The 20,934-nt window shown below is 31.6% G+C and overlaps 1 protein-coding gene across 3 annotated transcripts in view; it reads right to left on the bottom strand.

The window, feature by feature from the left end:
- LOC143065290 (uncharacterized) overlaps positions 1 to 20,934 on the bottom strand; it is a 38,006-nt gene that overhangs the window by 16,886 nt on the left and 186 nt on the right. Inside the window, exons 2-6 of one of the 3 annotated variants that reach the window (XM_076238782.1) lie at positions 19,322 to 19,442; positions 18,940 to 19,180; positions 18,120 to 18,259; positions 17,257 to 17,377; positions 16,076 to 16,171 (exon numbers count right to left, since the gene is read on the bottom strand). In XM_076238782.1, the coding sequence (XP_076094897.1) occupies positions 16,076 to 16,171; positions 17,257 to 17,377; positions 18,120 to 18,259; positions 18,940 to 19,180; positions 19,322 to 19,425 (702 nt within the window). In that variant the 5' untranslated portion in view covers positions 19,426 to 19,442. The other 2 variants (XM_076238783.1, XM_076238784.1) reach the window with 2 other exon arrangements.

The following is a 20,934-nucleotide window of genomic DNA, read 5'->3' as shown; positions in this document are numbered from 1 at the left end:
TTATAACACCATGATCATATTTCGATTCCTATTTTTTATTTAAAAAAAACACACTCGTTGTATTATAACAAAGATATTGCCTTTCTATTTTCATGTTTGAAAATTTTTTATGAAAATAGCTGGAGTTTTTATTATAAATATATTTTATTACGATGTAGAACTAATATAATCAATAAAGTGACTGAGAGGTTAAAACTAAAGGTAACCTGATTCTGAAATCAGTGAACCGTAATTCTAGTAGCACGGATTAAGATGAAAGGACAAATATATTACCATTCACACCTGGATCTGTTGATTAATGACCATACTACCTACCATAAAAATGTCGCATTATTCATATCCGACTAGACGGATTAAGACATCCATAAAAATAAGTCTCTACCCGTACTGTATTAGAAGAAATAATATATACATTATGAGCAAAGTTTCAAGTTACTTGAACTTCAACCTCAGCAAAATCTACCTTGACCAAAAACTGTAACCTGAACTTCCCACTATCATTTTGATTTTTCTATGTTCAGTGGGCTGTGAAATTTGGATCAAAACTTTAAATTTGAAAAGATCATATCATTGGGAACCAGTTTTCTAAGTTTCAAGTTGATTGGACTTCAACTTCTTCAAAAACTAAACTTTGACCAAAAACTTTTAACCTGAAGCTGGACAGACGGACGAAGAACAAATTTACCCATAGACCAGAAAACATAATGCCCCTCTACTATCGTAGGTGGAGCATAACAATAAAAATTTAAAATGCATAATTGTATAATGTACTATGTTTAACAAAATAAAAGATATCATTTATGAAGATATTAAAGTGTAACCGGGGAGCACGAATTTCATTACAAAATTGCTTCTCTCCACCGGGACTCGAACCCGGGACCTCTGTGTTACAAGGCAGCACGTATACCGACTGAGCTAAAGAAGTACTTCCTTAGCTCAACTGCTTACGGCTGACTAAGTATCTACCAAATGTTCTAAGGGAAGCAAACCCGTCACAAAAGAAAAGGGGCCCCAATATAGAGCCTTGGGGTACCCCATTGAATGTCAGCCCAGCTACTCAGAACACTGTTTACTTTAATTTGCTGTTTTCTATCAGAAAGATATGATTTTAATAAAGATACTGAATGTGGAGAAACACCATATGCTAGTAATTTATCTAGTAAAATTTCATGAGGTAAGCAGTCAAAAGCTTTTGATAAATCCATAAGAACTGCAGCTATATAAGTTTTTGTCTAAAGCTTTATGCCAGTCTTCCAGTAATCTGAGCAACATAGTCTGACAATCATGTCCTCTACGGAAAGCACATAGATAAGGATTAAAATGGAATCAAAGAAATCTGCAGACTGGAAAAATATGCACATCATAAATGTCATTTACAATCCAGTTAAGTATTCAATTTTCTGAAACATAGACTAGATACAACTTTTACATATCTAGGTCCTGCCATGCCTTAATACTTTTCTAGATTTATTAGTTTGTCTATATTAATTGATCATAGTAGATTTTGATAAAAAAAAAAAAACAAAAAAAAACATTTTTTGTGATGTAAACACGGAAATATTTTCAATTCCTTTGATGAACTCTTGATTAGTGTTTGCTATGCATAAAATGCTGCTTTTTCTATTAACGTTTTTTGCACTGGTACGTCCCCTTCCCTGTATTGAAGTTTGATTATTTATGGGTATAATGTTTTTGTAATGTGTTTATTGACTCACAGGAGACTCCATTTTGTTGAATTTAGCGCTTTTTGTGAAAAAGAATTTGATTGGTTTATTCAAAATTATAAATTTCAAAACAAATTCCGAGAAGGCAGAGAATATATTTCCGGATAATTTCTATCATTTGTAAAAGATACTGTGATGCAGATGATCTGTGATAAAGGTCAGACAGTGTATGTTATATTGTTTCCACTCCATATGGGAACTATAATTCCTATTGTGCCTTTTAAATTTTTTAATGTATGTATGTTCATATATATATATATTATTATATGTCATATATATATATATGTTCCTTCATATACAAAGGAATAAAATAAATCAACTAACTTCAATGTACTATTATGAACCAGACTTTTTAAAACTGAAACATTGTTAAAAACAATATTCTGACACAGAAAAAAAACATGCCCCCCCTTTTTTTGTATTTTTAACTGACTTATTCAAGAACCAATACATACAATTTGTAACACAATACATATAAAAACTAAAGGCTCTCTAGATCCTGTGTCGCTCACCTGAACTTACTGATGCTTTGGAAATCATGTAAAATAAGGTTATACATCCTGATGTATGCATAGTTGTGTCATCAGCATACAAGTCTGTATGGCAGTTTTTGATGTGTAATGGAAGGTCATTTATGAACAAAACAAACAAAATGGGACCAAGTATTGAGCCCTGTGGAACACCAAAATTTATAAACTTTTTATTAGAAAACTGATTATTTATATGGACCTGTGTTCTTTCACTCAAATATGATTTTAAAAAATCAACAGTATCTTCATGGAAGCCATAAATTAGAAGTTTTTTACATAGAATTTCATGATCAACAACATCAAAAGCTTTCTTAAAATCCAAGAGGACTGCCAAATTGATATTTCCATTATTCATTTCGTGTAGCCATTTATCAATAATATTAATTAGGGCAGTTTGACATGAATGGTTGGGTCTAAAACCAGACTGGGGAGGGTGTAAAATATCAAACTTTGTCAAATATTTATACAGATGTTTTGATACATGTCTCTCAATCAATTTTGATAATGTTGGCAAAACAGATATTGGTCTGTAATTGCTAGCTACATTTTTTCCCCCAGATTTGAAAATTGGAGCTACTTTGGCATTTTTTAAAACAAATACCAGCATCAATCATTCGATTAAAAATGTGTTAAGGAAGGTGCTATGAAAGGAGTACTAAGTTTTAAAATCTAAGGACCTATATTTTCAGTACCAGAAGATGTCTTAACATCTAGTTTAGTTATTTCAGCAAATAGTTCTGAAACTTTTACTGGAGGAATGATGAATTTATTATGCCTTTTTTCAAGAATTTCATTTGTACATAGTTTGTCAGAGTATTAAAATTTGAGTTGATTGGTGCCCTACTATGCCTTAATTTTTCAACACATGAGGTGAAATAATTATTGAACGTATTAGCAATTTCTTTATGATCGGTTGTTTTATGGTCTCCAGTTGTAATAAGTTCATGTGGTTTTGATGGATTAGATGGATTTAGGCTGTGAATACATTTCCATAGTGTTTTAGAATCGTTTGAGTCTTTTATCATATCATTATAATATTTCTGTTTAGATTTATCAATAATATGTTTTGTTCTGTTTCTCCAGAATCTATATTCAGCCCACATTCCCAGTGAGTGATATTTATCTCTCATTTTTCTTGCATATGAGATTTCTTTATTGTACCATTCAGGCTGTCTGTCTTTTTTTACCCTCTTTTTCACAATAGAGGCATGTTTATTTAAAATGTTATTAAAAATGTTGTACCACATTTCAATACAAACAGATGGGTCATTTTCAAATTCAATATGTTGAAAAGGTGCACTTTTTAAATCTTTTAAATAATTTTGCTCATTAAAAGTCTTAAAATTTCTATAAGTGATTGTTGAATGAGAATGTTTTTTATCATACAATTTCTCTTGTCTTGTCATACATATTGGATAGTGATCACTAATAGAATATTTAGAAACATGAGCCTCTTTAACCATGCTTAAACTAGTGACATATATATGGTCAATCAAAGTTTTTGATTCATTTGTTACTCTAGTTGGTTCCTTTATTACCTGTTGAAAGTTATAAGTTTCTAGAGCAGTGAACCATCTTTGTTGAATTTTATTGGGTCTATGTACTATCTTGGACTATCTTGAATGGCTGGCTGGGTCAACAGACACATTTTTTAAACTACATACCCTAATGATGATTGTGGACAAGTTTGGTTAAATTTGTTTAAGTAGTTTCAGAGGAGAAGATTTTTGTAAAAGATAACAAAAAATTAAGAAAAATTGGTAAAATTGACTATAAAGGGCAATAACTCCTTTTTGGTCATTTGACTTATTTGTAGATCCTACTTTGCATGCTTTGCTGAACATCATTGTTTACTGTTTATCTCTATCTATAATAATATTCAAGATATTAACCAAAAACGGCAAAATTTCCTTAAAATTACCAATTCAGGGGCAGCAACCTAACAACGGATTGTTCGATTCATCTGAAAATTCCAGGCAGATAGATCTTGACCTGATAAACAATTTCACCCGGTCAGATTTGCTCTAAATGCTTTGGTTTCAGAGTTATAAGCCAAAATCTATATTTTACCCATATGTTCTATTTTTAGCCATGGCGGCCATCTTGGTTGGCTGGCTGGGTCAACGGACACATTTTTAAAACTACATACACTAGTGATGATTGTGGACAAGTTTGGTTAAATTTGCCATAGTAGTTTCAGAGTTGAAAATTTTTGTAAAAGATTACAAAAATTTACGAAAAATTGTTAAAAATTAACTATAAAGGGCAATATCTCCTTAAGGGGTCAATTGACTATTTTGATCATGTTGACTTATTTGTAGATCTTACTTTGCTGAACATTATTGCTGTTCACAGTTTACCTCTATCTATAATAATATTCAAGATGATAACCAACCAGATGCTCCACAGGGCGCAGCTTTATACGACTGCAGAGGTCGAACTCTGAACAGTTGGGGCAAGTATGGACACAACATTTAAGCTTGATACAGCTCTAAATTTGGATTGTGATTAAATAGTTGACACAACATAGGTTTCTGACACAGAATGAATGTGGCCTAATTAGAACTTAAACTTAAAAAACTTTAAAATTTTAAATTGGACATTTACCCATTATGGTCCAATATCCAAAATCTAAATACATGGTTAGATTCAGCATATCATAGAACCCCAAGAATTCAATTTTTGATGAAATCAAATAATGTTCAATTTTAGACCCTTTAGACCTCAATGTGGACCAATTTGATATCCCTTTGCCTTACGTTAAACTTCCAAGATCGTGGAAGACTCAATTTCATTGGTCGAAAAAGACACACCTACGAGGTCACTCACATGTGACCTCAAAGCGGGTTTCGTTAGATCTCCCACGCGACATATCAGAAACAGGAGCGATGAGAGATTGGTTTTTAATTAGATTGCACAATACTGTGCAATTGAAGATTTCTTGCTATTGCGCAATACTGTGCAATTGATCATTTCTTGCTATTGCACAATACTTAATATAATAATTTTGGACCCCGATTTGGACCAACTTGAAAACGTGGTCCATAATCAAAAATCTAAGTACATGTTTAGATTCAGCATATCAAAGAACCAAAAGAATTCAATTTTTGTTAAAATCAAGCTAAGTTTAATTTTGGACCCTTTGGACCTTAATGTAGACCAATTTGAAAACAGGACCAAAAATTAAGAATCTGAATACACGGTTAGATTTGGCATATCAAAGAACCCCAATAATTCATTTTTTGATGAAATCAAACAAAGTTTAATTTTGGACCCTTTTGGACCCTAATTCCTAAACTGTTGGGACCAAAACTCCTAAAATCAATCCAAACCTTTCTTTTGTGGGCATAAACCTTGTGTTAAAATTTCATAGATTTCTATTTACTTATACTAAAGTTATTGTGCAAAAACCAAGAAAAATGCTTATTTGGGACCTTTTTTTGCCCCTTAATTCCTAAACTGTTTGGGCCAAAACTCCCAAAATCAATCCCAACCTTCCTTTTGTGGTCATAAACCTTATTTTAAAATTTCATAAATTTCTGTTTACTTATACTAAAGTTATTGTGCGAAAACCAAGAAAAAGCTTATTTGGGCCCTTTTTGGCCCCTAATTCTTAAACTGTTGGGACCAAAACTCCCAAAATCAATCCCAACCTTCCTCTTATTGTCATAAACCTTGTGTTTAAATTTCATAGATTTCTATTTACTTATACTTAAGTTATAGTGCGAAAACCAAATGTCTTCGGACGACGACGACGCCAATGTCATACCAATATATGACCCAAAAAGTTTCAATTTTTGCGGTCGTATCAAAAATTTCCTTAAAAATACCTATTTAGGGGCAGCAACCCACTAACAGGTATTCAGATTCATCTGAAAATTTTCAAGCAGATAGATCTTGACTTGATAAACAATTTTAACCCCACGTCACATTTGCTCTAAATGCTTTGGTTTCAGAGATCTAAGCCAAAATCTACATTTTACCCCTATGTTCCATTTTTAGCCATGGTGGCCATCTTGGTTGGTTGGCTTGGTCACCTGACACATTTTTTAAACTAGATACACCAATGATGATTGTGCCCAAGTTTGGTTTAAGTTGGGCCAGTAGTTTCAGAGGAGAGAAGATTTTTGTAAAAGTTAACAACGACGGAGGCAAAGTGATGAGAAAAGCCAGTTGGACATGTACACCTTACAATCCTTCCATACAGCATAGACCTTTTGCATACAGTATAAGAAAAACAGACCAAAACACAAATAGATGATAACCACTGAACCGTGAAAATGAGGTCAAGGTTAGATTGTTCACTGATCCATGAAATGAGGTCAAGGTCAAGTGACGGGAGTGAGGAACTTTCAAGGTACACACATACTTAATGTAATCTTACTACTCATAATAAGAAAGAAATTAACATTACAAAAAAACTTAACTTTTTATTCAAGTACATGTAGTCACTGAACCATGAAAAGGAGGTCAAGAACCATGGACATGTGACTGATGTAAACTTCTTACATAAGGCATCTATATAAAGTATGAAGCATTCAGGTCTTCTATCTTTAAAATATAAAGTATTTAATAAGTTATTTAACGTTGGGCTGCCAGATCACTATCTCTATGTGGAGCTTTCTTAGACTTTTCTGCGACAAAATTCGCAAGGTCAGATGAAAACTGTCTGAAGGACTTTCAGACTTTGCAAGGTATGTACATTTCAAATACAGTTATCCTTTTATTCATAATAAGAGAGGAATTAACATTACAAAAAAATCTGGACTTTTTTTTAAGTATACCGGTACTTCTTGAACCATGAAAATGAGGTAAAGGACAATGAATCCAAAGTAACCCTCACAGACTTGTTTCCATTTAAATAAACAAATACTCAATCTCTTTCAGAGGAAACACCTTCCTCATATTACATGCTGGTAGTCAGATACACTCTTCAACTTTGTCCTTTATTTGTCACTTTTTTAATCAAGCATCTTTGATGAGTCTTTTGAAGACGAAACGCGTGTCTGGCATACAAAATTTCAATCCTGTTTTTTGGTATCTATGATGAGTTTATTTATATCCACAAAATTGTGGTAAATGGAATACGCTTTCATGATTGTATAGAAAGTTATGAGATATCATATTCATCGATCTTTATGATGCTTTCTTATGCAAAGTCCCTCTTCCAATCGGGGTATATATATTTTTTTACAAATAGCTGACGAAAAGTAAGGTACAATGTGGTATCTCTGATCAAAAATGATAATAAAGTAATACTCCAGCTTAAATTGTTTTTGGTAATAAAATGAGTTTGAAATATTTTGGATGTCAAATTAAGTGTCACTGTTCCATTTCCTAATTACTAGAATAATATAAAGGCCTTGTAATAAAAAAGAACTCATAACAATTTTGGAATGAACTTAATACAATCATAAAATATTACAATATAGCACTTTACAATATAGCTATGTTAACTTTTATTGCACACAAACAAGACATACACAAGTAAGTGGTAGCATATTTTAATATTACACAATGTTTCCTATCAAAGTTTAAGAATTATTAATATTTAAAGTTTAACACAATTTAACAAAGGCAGAAAGAAATAGTTAACAGTGGATATCACATCCCCAATCCATACAAATTTATCAGGAAATAATAAAAATGCATTCTAATTTTACACCAGCACATTGTGTAATTCAGAAAACCATCTTAAATCCTTTTATCTAGAATACAACCATTCCTGGAAAAAGCCCAACTTAAAACATATACCCCACCTTTTTTAAATGGCTGAATACGCCCTTGCATACATAGGATTAAATAATTAGACTGAATGATAAATATTCACATTTTCTTGGTCACATAGCTTGCCCATTAGTAGATAATAGAGAAACAGAATTGATATATTTCAGTTTAAAAATGTAGTAAATTTGTAATTTTAAAAACATCATTCACTAAAAATGACTTAAGGTAGATGGGGTGTCTAAATTATAATTCATAGAATCTTTTAATATTTTGCCAAAATGTAGTTCATATCCTGCTTGTTTAAAAACATTAATAAAAAGAATTGGTCACCGGACTTATTTTCACGCTACAGGTTGTTCAAAATTGTCAAGATTTTGTATAGATTATGCATGGAAAACCCATTTTTCCGCCATAAAACGCAAACCACACCATAGAATTTTGAGATAAAATATGAGAAGATAGCTTCAATATTATGCTTTCAGATAAGAAAAAGAAAAAATGGGGTCACCGGACTCGTTTTCTTGCTACATGTAAAAATGGGTAAATTCCTAACACATTCTATTGTAAAAGTAACACTATCTGGATTATCTGCCCTTGCATTTGAGTTGCCTCCCCTTATTTGACAAAGTTGGAAAAAATTAATCAAACAAAAGAATTCTTATTTTTGTAAAATACAATCATAAATATGATCAAACATGGCATTTTCTATATTATAATGAAAATTCTTACACATGAATTACCTACTACTATAAAAATTTGCACATTTCGTCAAAGATCTAGACCTTGTTTTCTAGTATTTCAAAATCCAAGATGGAGGAAGACACCCTATCTACCTTAAGGGGGCTCTAGGGTATAAATCCATCTTTTTTTAAATATAGGATTTTGCTATTTTTTTCTATAAATGAATTGTATCATATACTTAATAGAAAAATTAAATAAAAAAAATGGGGTCACTTATCATTTAAGATCATAATCTGTGTTTGAAAGAAGCATGCATTCTTGTTAAGGTACTAATTTTCTGTTGAAAGGTAATAACAAAAAAAAATCAACTTAATTACAGAAATTTTACAATTGTTTAGTTTAAGTACAGCTTATTTGAAAAATGTAATAAAAAATATAGGTCACTGATGAGTTTAAAAAGATATTTTAATTTTAATGCAAAAAAATGGCATTTTTGTACCAAAGGGAGATAATTTGGAGCTTTTTCAATAATATAAACATTTTAAAAGTCATCTGGGGCTAAAACAAATCTTTTTTATGGTTGATTTTTGTACCATAGCATAAACTAACAACTATTAGTGTTAATAAAAAAATAATAATTTTGTACCCTCGAGCCTCCTTTAAAAAACAATAAACTGATATCAATTGTGATTCACTAAACAGCAGTAACACTGAAATATTTTGGATAAGTTATGATATATCCACAAAGATAACTAAGGATCTAATCACTGGTCCTAACATCAAATTAAGTAACTATATCATTAATGAATAGTAGACAAATCATATCTACATGTATATAATGTAGTTTTTCTTTATAGGCCTTTATTTTTTTTTATGTCATTTGGTCTCATGTGAATAGTTGTCTCATTGGCAATCATACCACATCTTCTTTTTTATATCTTTACAATACTAGAAGATTATTGATAGTTAAAACTTATTTAACTTTAAAATGAATTAAACTTCACAGTATTTTATACTAAAAAGACCTTTTTCAAACATAGTGAGCAAATAAAATGATTAAATGAATAAATGATTCTGGCTACACACGGTTTGTAGCTTTGTATGATACAGTTTCTATATGTTGTAATACACCGTCTATAAATGGCCTCTCTGCAGGGTTAACTTTCATCTGTAATAATATTGTTTCTTGTAAAGATTTGGAATATCTGCAAAAAAAAATATCACATGAACTAAACTCAAAATTAGGGAGTTTCTTTGAATACATAATATATTTCAAACAAATGTAATATGAAAACATCATTTTGTTTTTTTCGTTTATTTACCTATTAAAAATTCAGTGGGATTAAAAAACTTTTTAATAACTTGAAATTCTCTATTTTTATTTATCTTATAAATCTTTTTACTGTAAAATTCAAATTGCTAGATACAATACTACAGTCTACAAGCCAGTAATGAGTGAAAACACACATTGGTTGTTTGCATTGGCTATCTCAATTTTATACAAACCTGGAAAACCAAATTTCATCTCTCTTTTGTGTTTAATTAGGTCTTTACACTTTTCGTTGAAAGACCTTTTGTTTTTCTTCTGATTATTTTTTTTTCTTCTGATGTCTGAGATGCTTTTTTGTTTTATAACATATCAAATGGATTTTTGGCCAACGATGTTGTACAGTACTGGGGGTTTCAAAACTCACCCTGTGTAACCGAACACTTATTCTTATAGGAGTTATCTCCCCGCGCCCCCTTTTTCTTGTTATCGATATATCTCTAAAACCGTAAGAGATTTTAACAAACTGTTTTTACCAAATTGTTTGTCTACTCTTAAGAATGATTTGGTTATTTTTAACCGAAGTGATCGGAAGACATCTTATGGAAGTTATTCCCTTTGAAAATTTAAGATAGGTGATATGTTGGATAAATTCATACATTATAAGTCATAGAGGCTTAAAGTCTTTTGATATGGAGTCCTTGGTCCATTTGGCGGAAATTGAGGTCAAGGTCAAAGATCAAGATCATGTTCTAAATTTTGAATTTTGTTTGTTATCTTTATTCATAAGAAACCATAACAGTTAATGATATGATGTTTTTTCCAAATAACTGATTACAATAAGGCTTAACTTCAACCCATTTAAGTCGAAGTGTTTTGGTCAACCCTTAAGGCGAAGTGTACGTAATTGCACGCCTCTAGCGGAATACGGGATTAAAAACGTTCGTCGTTAGTTACGCAAGTTATCTCCCTTACTCCAAGAAAGGACACACGAAAGAGAAACTACTTTCTGCGGTCTATAATGAATCCAACAAGCACGCCTGTGCTGTCTTAAACCTCATAGAAATTATCTAAATAACTCCAATTAGAAATCACAGCATTCTGTACGTTGTTCTGTGTGCAGCCTGACTTAAAAACACTGTTTTTTTTTGGTTTTTTTTTTAGATGCGTAGGAGAAGGCATTTCGTGTTTATGATATCAACAGAAAGAAAAAACGACTCACAACAAAATTATAAACAAATAAAAAAATAAACATGTAACAAATTTTCTTCTATTGATATCAAATTAATTAAAATGAAACCTGAATTGACCCAACAATATCGTTTTAAAAAGCCGTAGTCTTGAACGAAAAACACAGTACTCAACGTAAAGTTTTATAATAGGTTACAAATAATTAATGAAAGACGTATGAATTTAATTGTTTAATCAAAAAGACGTTGAAATGTTCGTATTTTGTGCAATTGAAAATTTAAGGACATGACTTATATTCATATAAGAAATCAGACGATACCAAGAGAATAATTATACCCCCGCTTTAAAAAAGGGGGGGTATACTGTTTTACCTCTGTCTGTCCGTCCGTCCGTCAGTCCGTCAGTCAGTCAGTCCGTCCCATGAAACTTTCGTCACATTTTTCTCAGGAACTACACATCCACCCTTTCTGTAATTTGGTATCAACATTTATATATGTCAGCCATACCGTGTGATGCGTTTTCAGATTCATCACTCGACAACTTCCTGTTTACCGAACACTTGTATGATTTTACACATGATAGCCAAGTTGAAAATTTTCGTCACATTTTTCTCAGGAACTACAATACAAGGATTTCTGAAATTTGGTTTCAGGATTTTTATAAGTCAGCTATACCGTGTGATGCGTTTTCAGATTCATCACTCGACAACTTCCTGTTTACCGAACACTTGCATATTTTTACACTATTAATATTATCCACTTGCGGCGGGGGTATCATCTGTGAGCAGTAGCTCGCAGTTTCACTTGTTTGATCACTACTGACACTAGTGCAACACTTACAAGTCGGAAGAACAAAGACGGAAAACAAACAAAAAATAAACAAAATATGCCCCAAAAATTACTCAGTAACTTAAAAATTCTAACATTTATCTTAAAATAAGTAAAAATTATGTCATTCAACTCCCAGTTTTCAACTTTTTCTACATGTGCAGAAAATAAACAGGTGTCTTCTATTCCGTCCGCAATTTATGGGAAAACTAAATCTAAATTTAGAACCATATTGAAATTGAAAGTACACATGTAAGATAAAATATAACATGATGTCATTTCTTCTTTCACAAATTCCAATTTCGAAGAGATATATAGCGAAATCTGTTTTCTTTTATTGTGCCTGTGTGTATCATTCAAAATTAGAGAATGTAATTTTGAAGTATCAAGTCTCAATTCAAGATTAAGAATGAATAGAATATAGAATTACGAGGGGGGGGGGAGGGGGTAGGACCTTTATCGGAACTCCGGGATCCGGGAATTCTATTTCCGAATTTCGGGTAGTCGGGATTTGATTTTTTTTAATTGTAATCTTTTTTAATCTTGTAACTGCAATTTAATATTCAGTGGAATGAGCGGTGAAATGTGTTCAGACTATTACATTTCGATTTTTTTTAAAATTTAACCAAAGTTTACTGCAAGGGGTGTTTAACGACCTCGATGATTATCCATGAGGATCTCGCACTCGGTCAGCTCTAGGTTTTCACCTAGTTCATTATCATACAAGAATTGAGAAGCCAGTGGTTTACTAGTCTTATAATATGAGATTTTTAAGTTCATATAATTTACATTCAACGTTTTTTATTGAATATTTCAAGGCTTTTTGACTATCAATGTTGACCCCCCCCCCCCTTTTTCAATTGATTGGATAAAACGAATGGATTGCCGCCCCTATTTCAAACTGAAGTCCTATAAACTGACTGGTATTCGAATTTGTTAAAAGAAATAATTGGTATCTCTATTGATTCAATACCGTAATGCCGAAAATTTGTTTCCGCGAATTCCGAACAGCTAGAAATTCCCGAGTTTCAATTTGAGTAACTCGAATAATTCAAGCCCTTTCCATGTCCGATTTTCTCCCACACGAGAAATGTAGCATTCGTACATCAGCTGAAAAATACGACTGAATTATTCGGGTTACAATTTGTGTAAATCCCGAATGCACATAAAAGTAAAGGTCCAGCCCGACTTTCGGAAATGGACTGTTGTAGATTTCAGATTGATTTCCAGAAATAAAAATCATACAAAAATGTTTCACGCAAATATTCGTCTTCAGACGTGTAAAGTTATACAACGGTTACTAGCCGGTCTGGATTGTAATAAAAAGAAGCGCATGCGATGCATAAAATATATAATGTCGTGGCTCAGGGATGTGTTGAATTATAGAGATGCTTATGCGGCACAAAGATAAGATTAATTTACCCAAATGTACTAAGAATTGCCACACAACTTAAATTTACTTAAATATTGATTTGTTATCCTGTGCCAGACAGATGGCTGATATTTTGAGAAAAGACCTTGATGAAATGAAGTTTTATGAGAACAAAGATTTTGAAAACACGTCGCAGTGTTTAGAATTTAACAAAAAATAAGGCACCGAGGTCGAAAATAGTTCTAGTTCATAATGAAGAAAATGTCAACCGCTTGGCGATCTCCGCACGCACCCGAATATAATAGACACATACAATACAATAGTACACAAAACGTAACATAAAGAACTTAAGACCGAGCAACACGAACTCCAACAAAACGGTATATATTTCATACAAGTATAGGACTATATGAAGCGTCGTAACTGTTGCGGCGACGTCAATAACGTTGTCGTTGTTTTTTTTTTTTTTTTACACTCAAGATTCAACTTTAACAGGGTATAGCTTGAAAAGTAGCACGGTTGCTAAGGACTTTCTTTGTACCAATCGATTCCTCAGACATTTTAGAATCGTCTCATAAATTTAAAAAAAAATCGATTGTCTAATATAATAGAAAATCTTGGAAATGTAACAATTCCTGCCGAATTTCACGATTTTCCCTATATATCCTTTGTAATTTTGGTGTATGATGCTGTTAACTTCAACAGCTTGTATCTCAAAAACGAAAACGGTTACCCCCTTTTTTTATTTTATTTTCCGATTTATTTTTAGAAGCAGAATCTACATGTAAAATTTTAAAAACATCCATTGTGTAGTTTAATTACGTACACTTCGCCTTAAAGGAGTTTTCTCCTCTTTTGTATTTGAAATCAGTATTTCTCAACAACCATACACGTGATTGACCTGGGATGTATTGATTTGGGATCACTGACCTATGACCTTGAAATTGAGGTCAAGGTCAATGGTCAATTTGACGTTCTAGATTTTGACCTTTGCTAAAAATTCTTTCTTGTTCATTATAAAACAATAAAGTCTTCTGCATATACCTATTAATCTTATTTTTTATATCAATTTGAAGTACCAAATTCATTCAACAAGGAGTGACATTTTCTAACATGGTTTTTTAAATTTCATTCTTATTATCGAGGTGGAAAGACCTTCAATTGTTTTCTGAAGAATTGGTTTTTAATTGTCTGTAATCTTACTTCCTCTCTCTCTATATATATATAAATATAAAAAAAGAAAGATGAAATTTGATTCCAAACAAGTATACAAAAAGTGGTATAAAGTCACAACTTCAGATTTTTCACTTATGAATGAACATAAAACAAAAAAAAATAAAAAAATGTTTATCACAATTTTTTTGGCAAAAAAACCAATATTGATATGGTCGAGCAATAAACTTTTTGGTACAGAGGTGGTGAAAATCCATTAAAAATTGCACTGATATACTGTAAAGTAATTAATCTTAAGTACCTGGTATATGTAAAAATACAAGTAATATTGGTTGTACCATAAGTCAGTTCATTTATTGTCAAGTCAAAGATATGTAGATTTACAGAACATTTAATTACTTAACACATATAAAGTTCTCCATCAGATAACCTTGGGTTTACAAGGCTAACATCATCATTTATATATACTTTGTTGGAAATTTACAAATTGAAAATTTGACTTCTAGATATGATCAAGCATGATTTAGGGTCCGGTAAAACTGTCCAAGTATTCTAGATTTGACATTCCTAATTTTTTTAAAATTGCACTGAACATGAAAAAAAGTTTTTTGGTCAATATGTAAGAGAAGACTTACCCCCTATTGTCCTCTGGAAATTTGACTCGACCACTTTGAGCAGCAAGAGCTATACTTCCACCATGATTATAATCACTCTCAAATGGTGATGTCAAGTAGGCTAATGCATATAACAAACAACCTAAAGACTGAAATCATGTATACAATTACTTCTACTAGACCTTCAAGGATATGTTTTATTGTGTCTTTATATCACTGATCTCAATGACTTTGGAATACTTATTTCCTCCTATACTATTGGTAATCATATCACATTGCCTTATTTACAAAAACTTAACTTGATCAATGAAGCACAAGACGTGTAGGAAAGCTGTCAGTAGGTTTAGTACTATGAGATTTTTATTTTGTAGCTGTTCTTTCATACAATATGGTTAGTCTTGAATTGTTTGTACTAGTATTTTTTAATATATTATGCTATAGAATTGTGTGCTTTTACTCTTCTGTTTTTTATGGTATATTGGTTTATTTATCTTTTTTACTCCACTGATTGAAATTAAAAGGGAAAGGGTTACGATTTAAAAGAACTTCTAAAATTGTGCCACAAGTTGCTGGTCCCATGTAAGAAACCTTGTCAGTGATTGCTTTTTGTTTTATCTTCCTACAATAACATGTTTGTCACTTTGAGAATTGAGTGTTGAATGCAGAACTTTAATAGGCTCTCTTCAACTTATTCCCAACAGCCTTAGACTTTAATAATTGTACTGATACCTGTCTTCTTTGAACGCTATTTGTCTTTTTTTTTTGTCATTGTTACATGTGGTGTGGAACTTATTAAAATGGTATTCTGATTCTGACCTTAGGATGTCTTCATTGATACTGTTGGATTTATCTCTCCTTAACGTATACCCAAAATCTATGATTCATTATTTGAATGAATCACGACGATATGCAATTTTTGTTTTATTCAACTTTATAATACTAGTGAATGTCTGTTATATCAAAAGTTACCCAAATGTCTGTTCTTTCGTCTACACTGGAACCCAGTTCTGGATTAAAAAGTTCTGGTGCCCTGTAGAACATAGAACATCTTTCTGCTGCTTCATCCTACAATATGAGTATAAGATTTACAAATATAGATTAGTATTGTAAGAAAACTTTCAAGACAAGCCATTTAGTTTTACAATTTATACGTTTTAAAAAAAGAACTATTAAATTTGGAGGTGCATTTTTTGTAGATTTGCTCTATATTTCCACTAAAAATACCTAAGTTTATGTGAAGAGTTGCTACATTTTAGGATATTCTTTAAATTCTCTTTTAAGTATTTTTAAAGTGCAAATAAGTAGAATTGACATCTGATACTCCCTTTATGATCATCCTGTGTTTTTTTTCTATATATAAGGTTTTTTTCTGTTTATAAGATGTAATTTTTCAATTAATTATAAAATATTTCTTCTTTGATTTACAGTTACCACCATATGGGAAGGAAAATGAATATGAACAATATATCAACATTTTAATTTTTTTATGTAGAATAGGTAATACACTGTTAACACAGAGATATGTAGTAAATAATGATAGTAAACTGCAAATATTGAAAATAGCAATATATAACCATGTTAACTACACAAACTTTCAAAGTCAATTGACTATGACAGAGAAATAGGCCACAAAAATCTTCATGGAAATGGTTTGATTGATTTATTGATTGGTGTTTAATGCCACTTTTCAACACTATTGTGCTATTTCATGGCAGCCAGGGTGGCTGGAGAGAACAACTAACCTTTGGTAGGAAAACTGATATTCCTAATCAATTACTTGTGGAGTTGGAAGTACCTCCAAGATGCCTGATTGGAAATCACAACCTCAGTGTTGACAAAATTTGGTCCAAATACCAATTACATACTATGGGTTCCCTATATTTTTGTCATAAAATGGCCTACAAACTTTAACATGTGAACTATGGAATAAATCTTATGCTGATCTATTTCAATAAATATGTAACGTGACTATTAGAAAAATAGTAGAAAGGATAAGAAATAACCCAATTGATTCTTGGAACTATACTAAATACCCTAGACTAGCAATAAAGTGGTCTCAAACATTTAAACTAAATAAGCAAAAACAATAATTTGTTTACCAGTTTGTCCACCAAAGAAATGCTGATCCTTAAAGTAAATACAAAATTTACCTGCAAGGTGTGTGCCTGAGATGGAGTTTTGATCTCTACTCTGGCTTTATTTGCAGAACCTAAATCCATTATTATCGCTGTCCCATCATCTGCTAACATTATATTGGCCATCTTGAGATCCCTAGAAAAAGAAAAGAAATATTGGTAGTCTTGAGATCTTCACATAAGGAAAAGAAATAACACTACCAGTTTTATGTCATCCTTATTTTTTTTTAACCTTAATTCATAATTATAGAATAAACATTAGACAATTTGAAAATTCTCCCTAATAAAATCATGATAAAATTTTCTGTAAAAAATACATTTTGTCTATATAAATACAAAAGGTATCAAACCAACCTTCAATTTAATACATTTCATATACAATGATATACCTGGTAAGCATTTGGAAAAGTCTATCACATTTACTTTCTTTACATGAAACTTGAGTAAACACCTTGATAAGCTTGTAATTCATTTCATGATTTTTTTTTAAAGAGGGTTGCTGTTTACAAGGAAGCTATTTAACCAAGAGTTCCAAGTGATGAAATTAAAAAAAAAAAACAGGTCTTCAAAAATTTTAGGAATGCCATTGCTGAGTTCACTGTTATTAAATATCTGTTGCTTAGATGACAGTTGATACATTGCAATTGTAGTAGCCGTAATCCCATCCTTTTTTCCTCCAATGTCGCCTACTGAATTATACTTTTAACCTGTTTTGTGTTTTGTATACTGTTGTTTGTCTTTTGATCATATTTATTATTTTTGCTATGGAGTTTGTTTTCAACAAGATGTTTACTTGGTACTAATGAGAAATAAAAGCAAACACCCCCCCCCCCAAATCAAACACTGAAAAAAAAGACAATAATTGATTGGTTTAATACCTGTGAGCATATGGAGGATTGTGTTTATGGAACACTTGGAGTCCAAGACAGATCCCCTTAAACAATTCCCAAACACTTTCTTCTGGAAATCTCTCCGACTTCTTACTCATCTTTTCTATTACATCTTGTAAGGATCCTCTCTGATAATATAAATATAAGAGTTTAATTTCTTGGACATTTAGATATCTATTTTACTTATATAATTTTCTTATATAAGTAAATCAAAGTGCTTGCAAGCACTGAACTGTAAGATTGCTTCAATTCTAACAGTTGGAAGTAAAATTAATTATAGCATTGAATTTAGTTGATTTAACGGCAGTTCTAGACAATGGAAGATAACTCCAAATGTTTAAAGATGATTTAAACAACGACATCATTCTATTTTTAGAACAGATATTATGATTCCTGCACTTTGCAAAAGTTATGTAATTTTTTTGACAAGTGTAACATCATTTTGTGCCTTGAATATATCTGAGCATAAATTACATTGATAAGCTCTGGAAATGTTCATGGATAAGGTGTATTGAATGTTAAAATCAATGCACTATATTTTGTGTATCCAAAAATGGGTTTTCCCTTTATGCAGATATTTTACCTCTCCCTGTAGCTGTTAGTAAAATATTTAGCATACAGGGCCAAATCGTGGTAAAATCAGTATAAATTCAAGCGCCCATCCCATGAATTATATCTTAATTATTAAACACTTTTTTTTATGAAAATCTAAAAATGAGGAAAAGGATATCAAAGTAAGGAACATTTTATTGCTTTCAGTCAAGACTTTGACAAGATTAGAGACTTCACATTTTTTAATTGGACTTACTGAATAATAAGGCATGACAATGAGGACTTCACTGACAATGTCTAGAGATTTGGAATACTGGTTGACTTTAATGACAGAGGACGCCTCTAATGGAATGATGTTTGGATGCTGGAATGTTCTCATTAATTCTATCTCTTGCAAAGCTATCCTTTCTTCCTCATTAGAATGACATGTTATTCTCTTAAGAGCATAGTCTTTGTGAGTTCTGATTTCCTCTATCAGGTCAACATAGCTAAACCCACTGTAAAAAAAGAAAAAAAGACATCTTGAGATTAAGTTTTTCAGGTTCCGAAAATGCTCTTAAAAGTTTATAAATTTTAAATAACATGCTAAACTTGATAAATATATCTTACCAACTATGTACATGTATACATACACTTACCCTTCTCCTAATCTTGATCGGAGATAAAATCTTCTATCATTGATGCGAAGGGCTTCTTTACCACAAATACAGCCCATTCTAATTAAACCAAACAGGGCGTCCATTTAGCTATCATTTTCTCCTGAAAATGAATTTAAATAATAAGTAGCATTGCAGTTATTAGCAACAACATGAACAATAAGGAGATGTGGTATAGTTACATATGAGAAATCTATCCATTAGAGTTCAAATGAAGTGGATCCAAGTAATTATTAGCAACTATACAGCCTTAAACAATGAGTAAAATGCCATACTGTATAGTGGACTATAAAGGGACCTGACATGAAAAATTCAATTACTTAGTTTTACTGCCTAATATATTACAATACAATTTACAAAAAAATATATGACAGACACGAACTAAGGACCATATCATGCATACCGGTATGTCATTATATGACACAATATCTAATAACAATGTTCTCGATTGTTATACAAAAACATAGTATTGATTCATTAATGCTTGTAGGGTACTTTTTTGCTGGATATCCAAGGTATAAATAAATTTTAACCAATTTAATACTAACGGTTAGTTGAAAATGGCCGTGTGTTGCCTGACAGTAAAGGGCATTACTACCCTCTTGTATTTGAAGTTATAAAAAAAAGGTTCTTTGAAAGTGCCCAGGAAAAACATGAATACGCAGTATGATACATTTTATTGAGTGGGAGGATGTAAAGACAAAATTTGGAAATATATCTAGACTCAAGTAGTACAACAATGTACATGTAGTACTAATCATGCTAATTATCAAAATCATTGTAATAAATTACTTTGCTCTTCATGGAGGGTGGTAAAGGGTTATTTCCTTGCAACGTGTTCAGGCATTTTTATTTCATGTGCAGCCGTGAAAAAGGTTTGATATTCACTGTGTTTCGTGAAATAGGTAAAAAGATCAACATGCAAAATTTTTTTAATTGTTTCGTTTATCGTGAAATGGCAAATTTATTTTGTGTTCTTCCGTGCAGATACCCACCTCCTCTTCATGGGCCCTTAAATTGGAATATAAATATCTTAGTACTATACACCTTATCATAACTTAGGCTTATCTCTTATCCCGGCTGATCCAGCCATTTGAACTATTGACGCATACATGTACATGATACAACAATCACTTTCCATTGTGGCGTCAGATATTTTGTTTTATGACGTCGAAATTTTACGGGAACCTGTGTGATATCCAGTAATGGTGGAAAAATAGCGATAAGGTGTATAGTAATACTATTAGGCAGCAACCATTTGATTTTCTGGGGGGGGCTATGGTTTTTTTTGGAAAAAAAAGTTTGTTTCCAGTTTTTGGAGAAAAAAATAATTTGTTTTTGATTCTGAGAAAAAAAAATTGTTTGTTTCACCCCCAGCTGCCACTATATGTAATGCTAAAATTGAAAGAAAAAAATTGTTTTCGACTTGTCGCGAAAAAAATAGATTGTTTTTCGCCACAGGCGAAAAAAAAAGTTTGTACAGAAAAAAAAACCATAGCCCCCCCCAGAAAATCGAATGGTTGCTGCCTTAGTAGTGAAAGTCGTTTTTATAGAAACAGTACAGCAAGGAAAATAAATGTGGGTATATAGACAAA

This window comes from Mytilus galloprovincialis, chromosome 2 (genome assembly GCF_965363235.1).
Source record: "Mytilus galloprovincialis chromosome 2, xbMytGall1.hap1.1, whole genome shotgun sequence".
Taxonomy (NCBI): Eukaryota; Metazoa; Mollusca; class Bivalvia; order Mytilida; family Mytilidae; genus Mytilus; species Mytilus galloprovincialis.
This window is presented reverse-complemented; position numbering and strand designations above follow the sequence as displayed.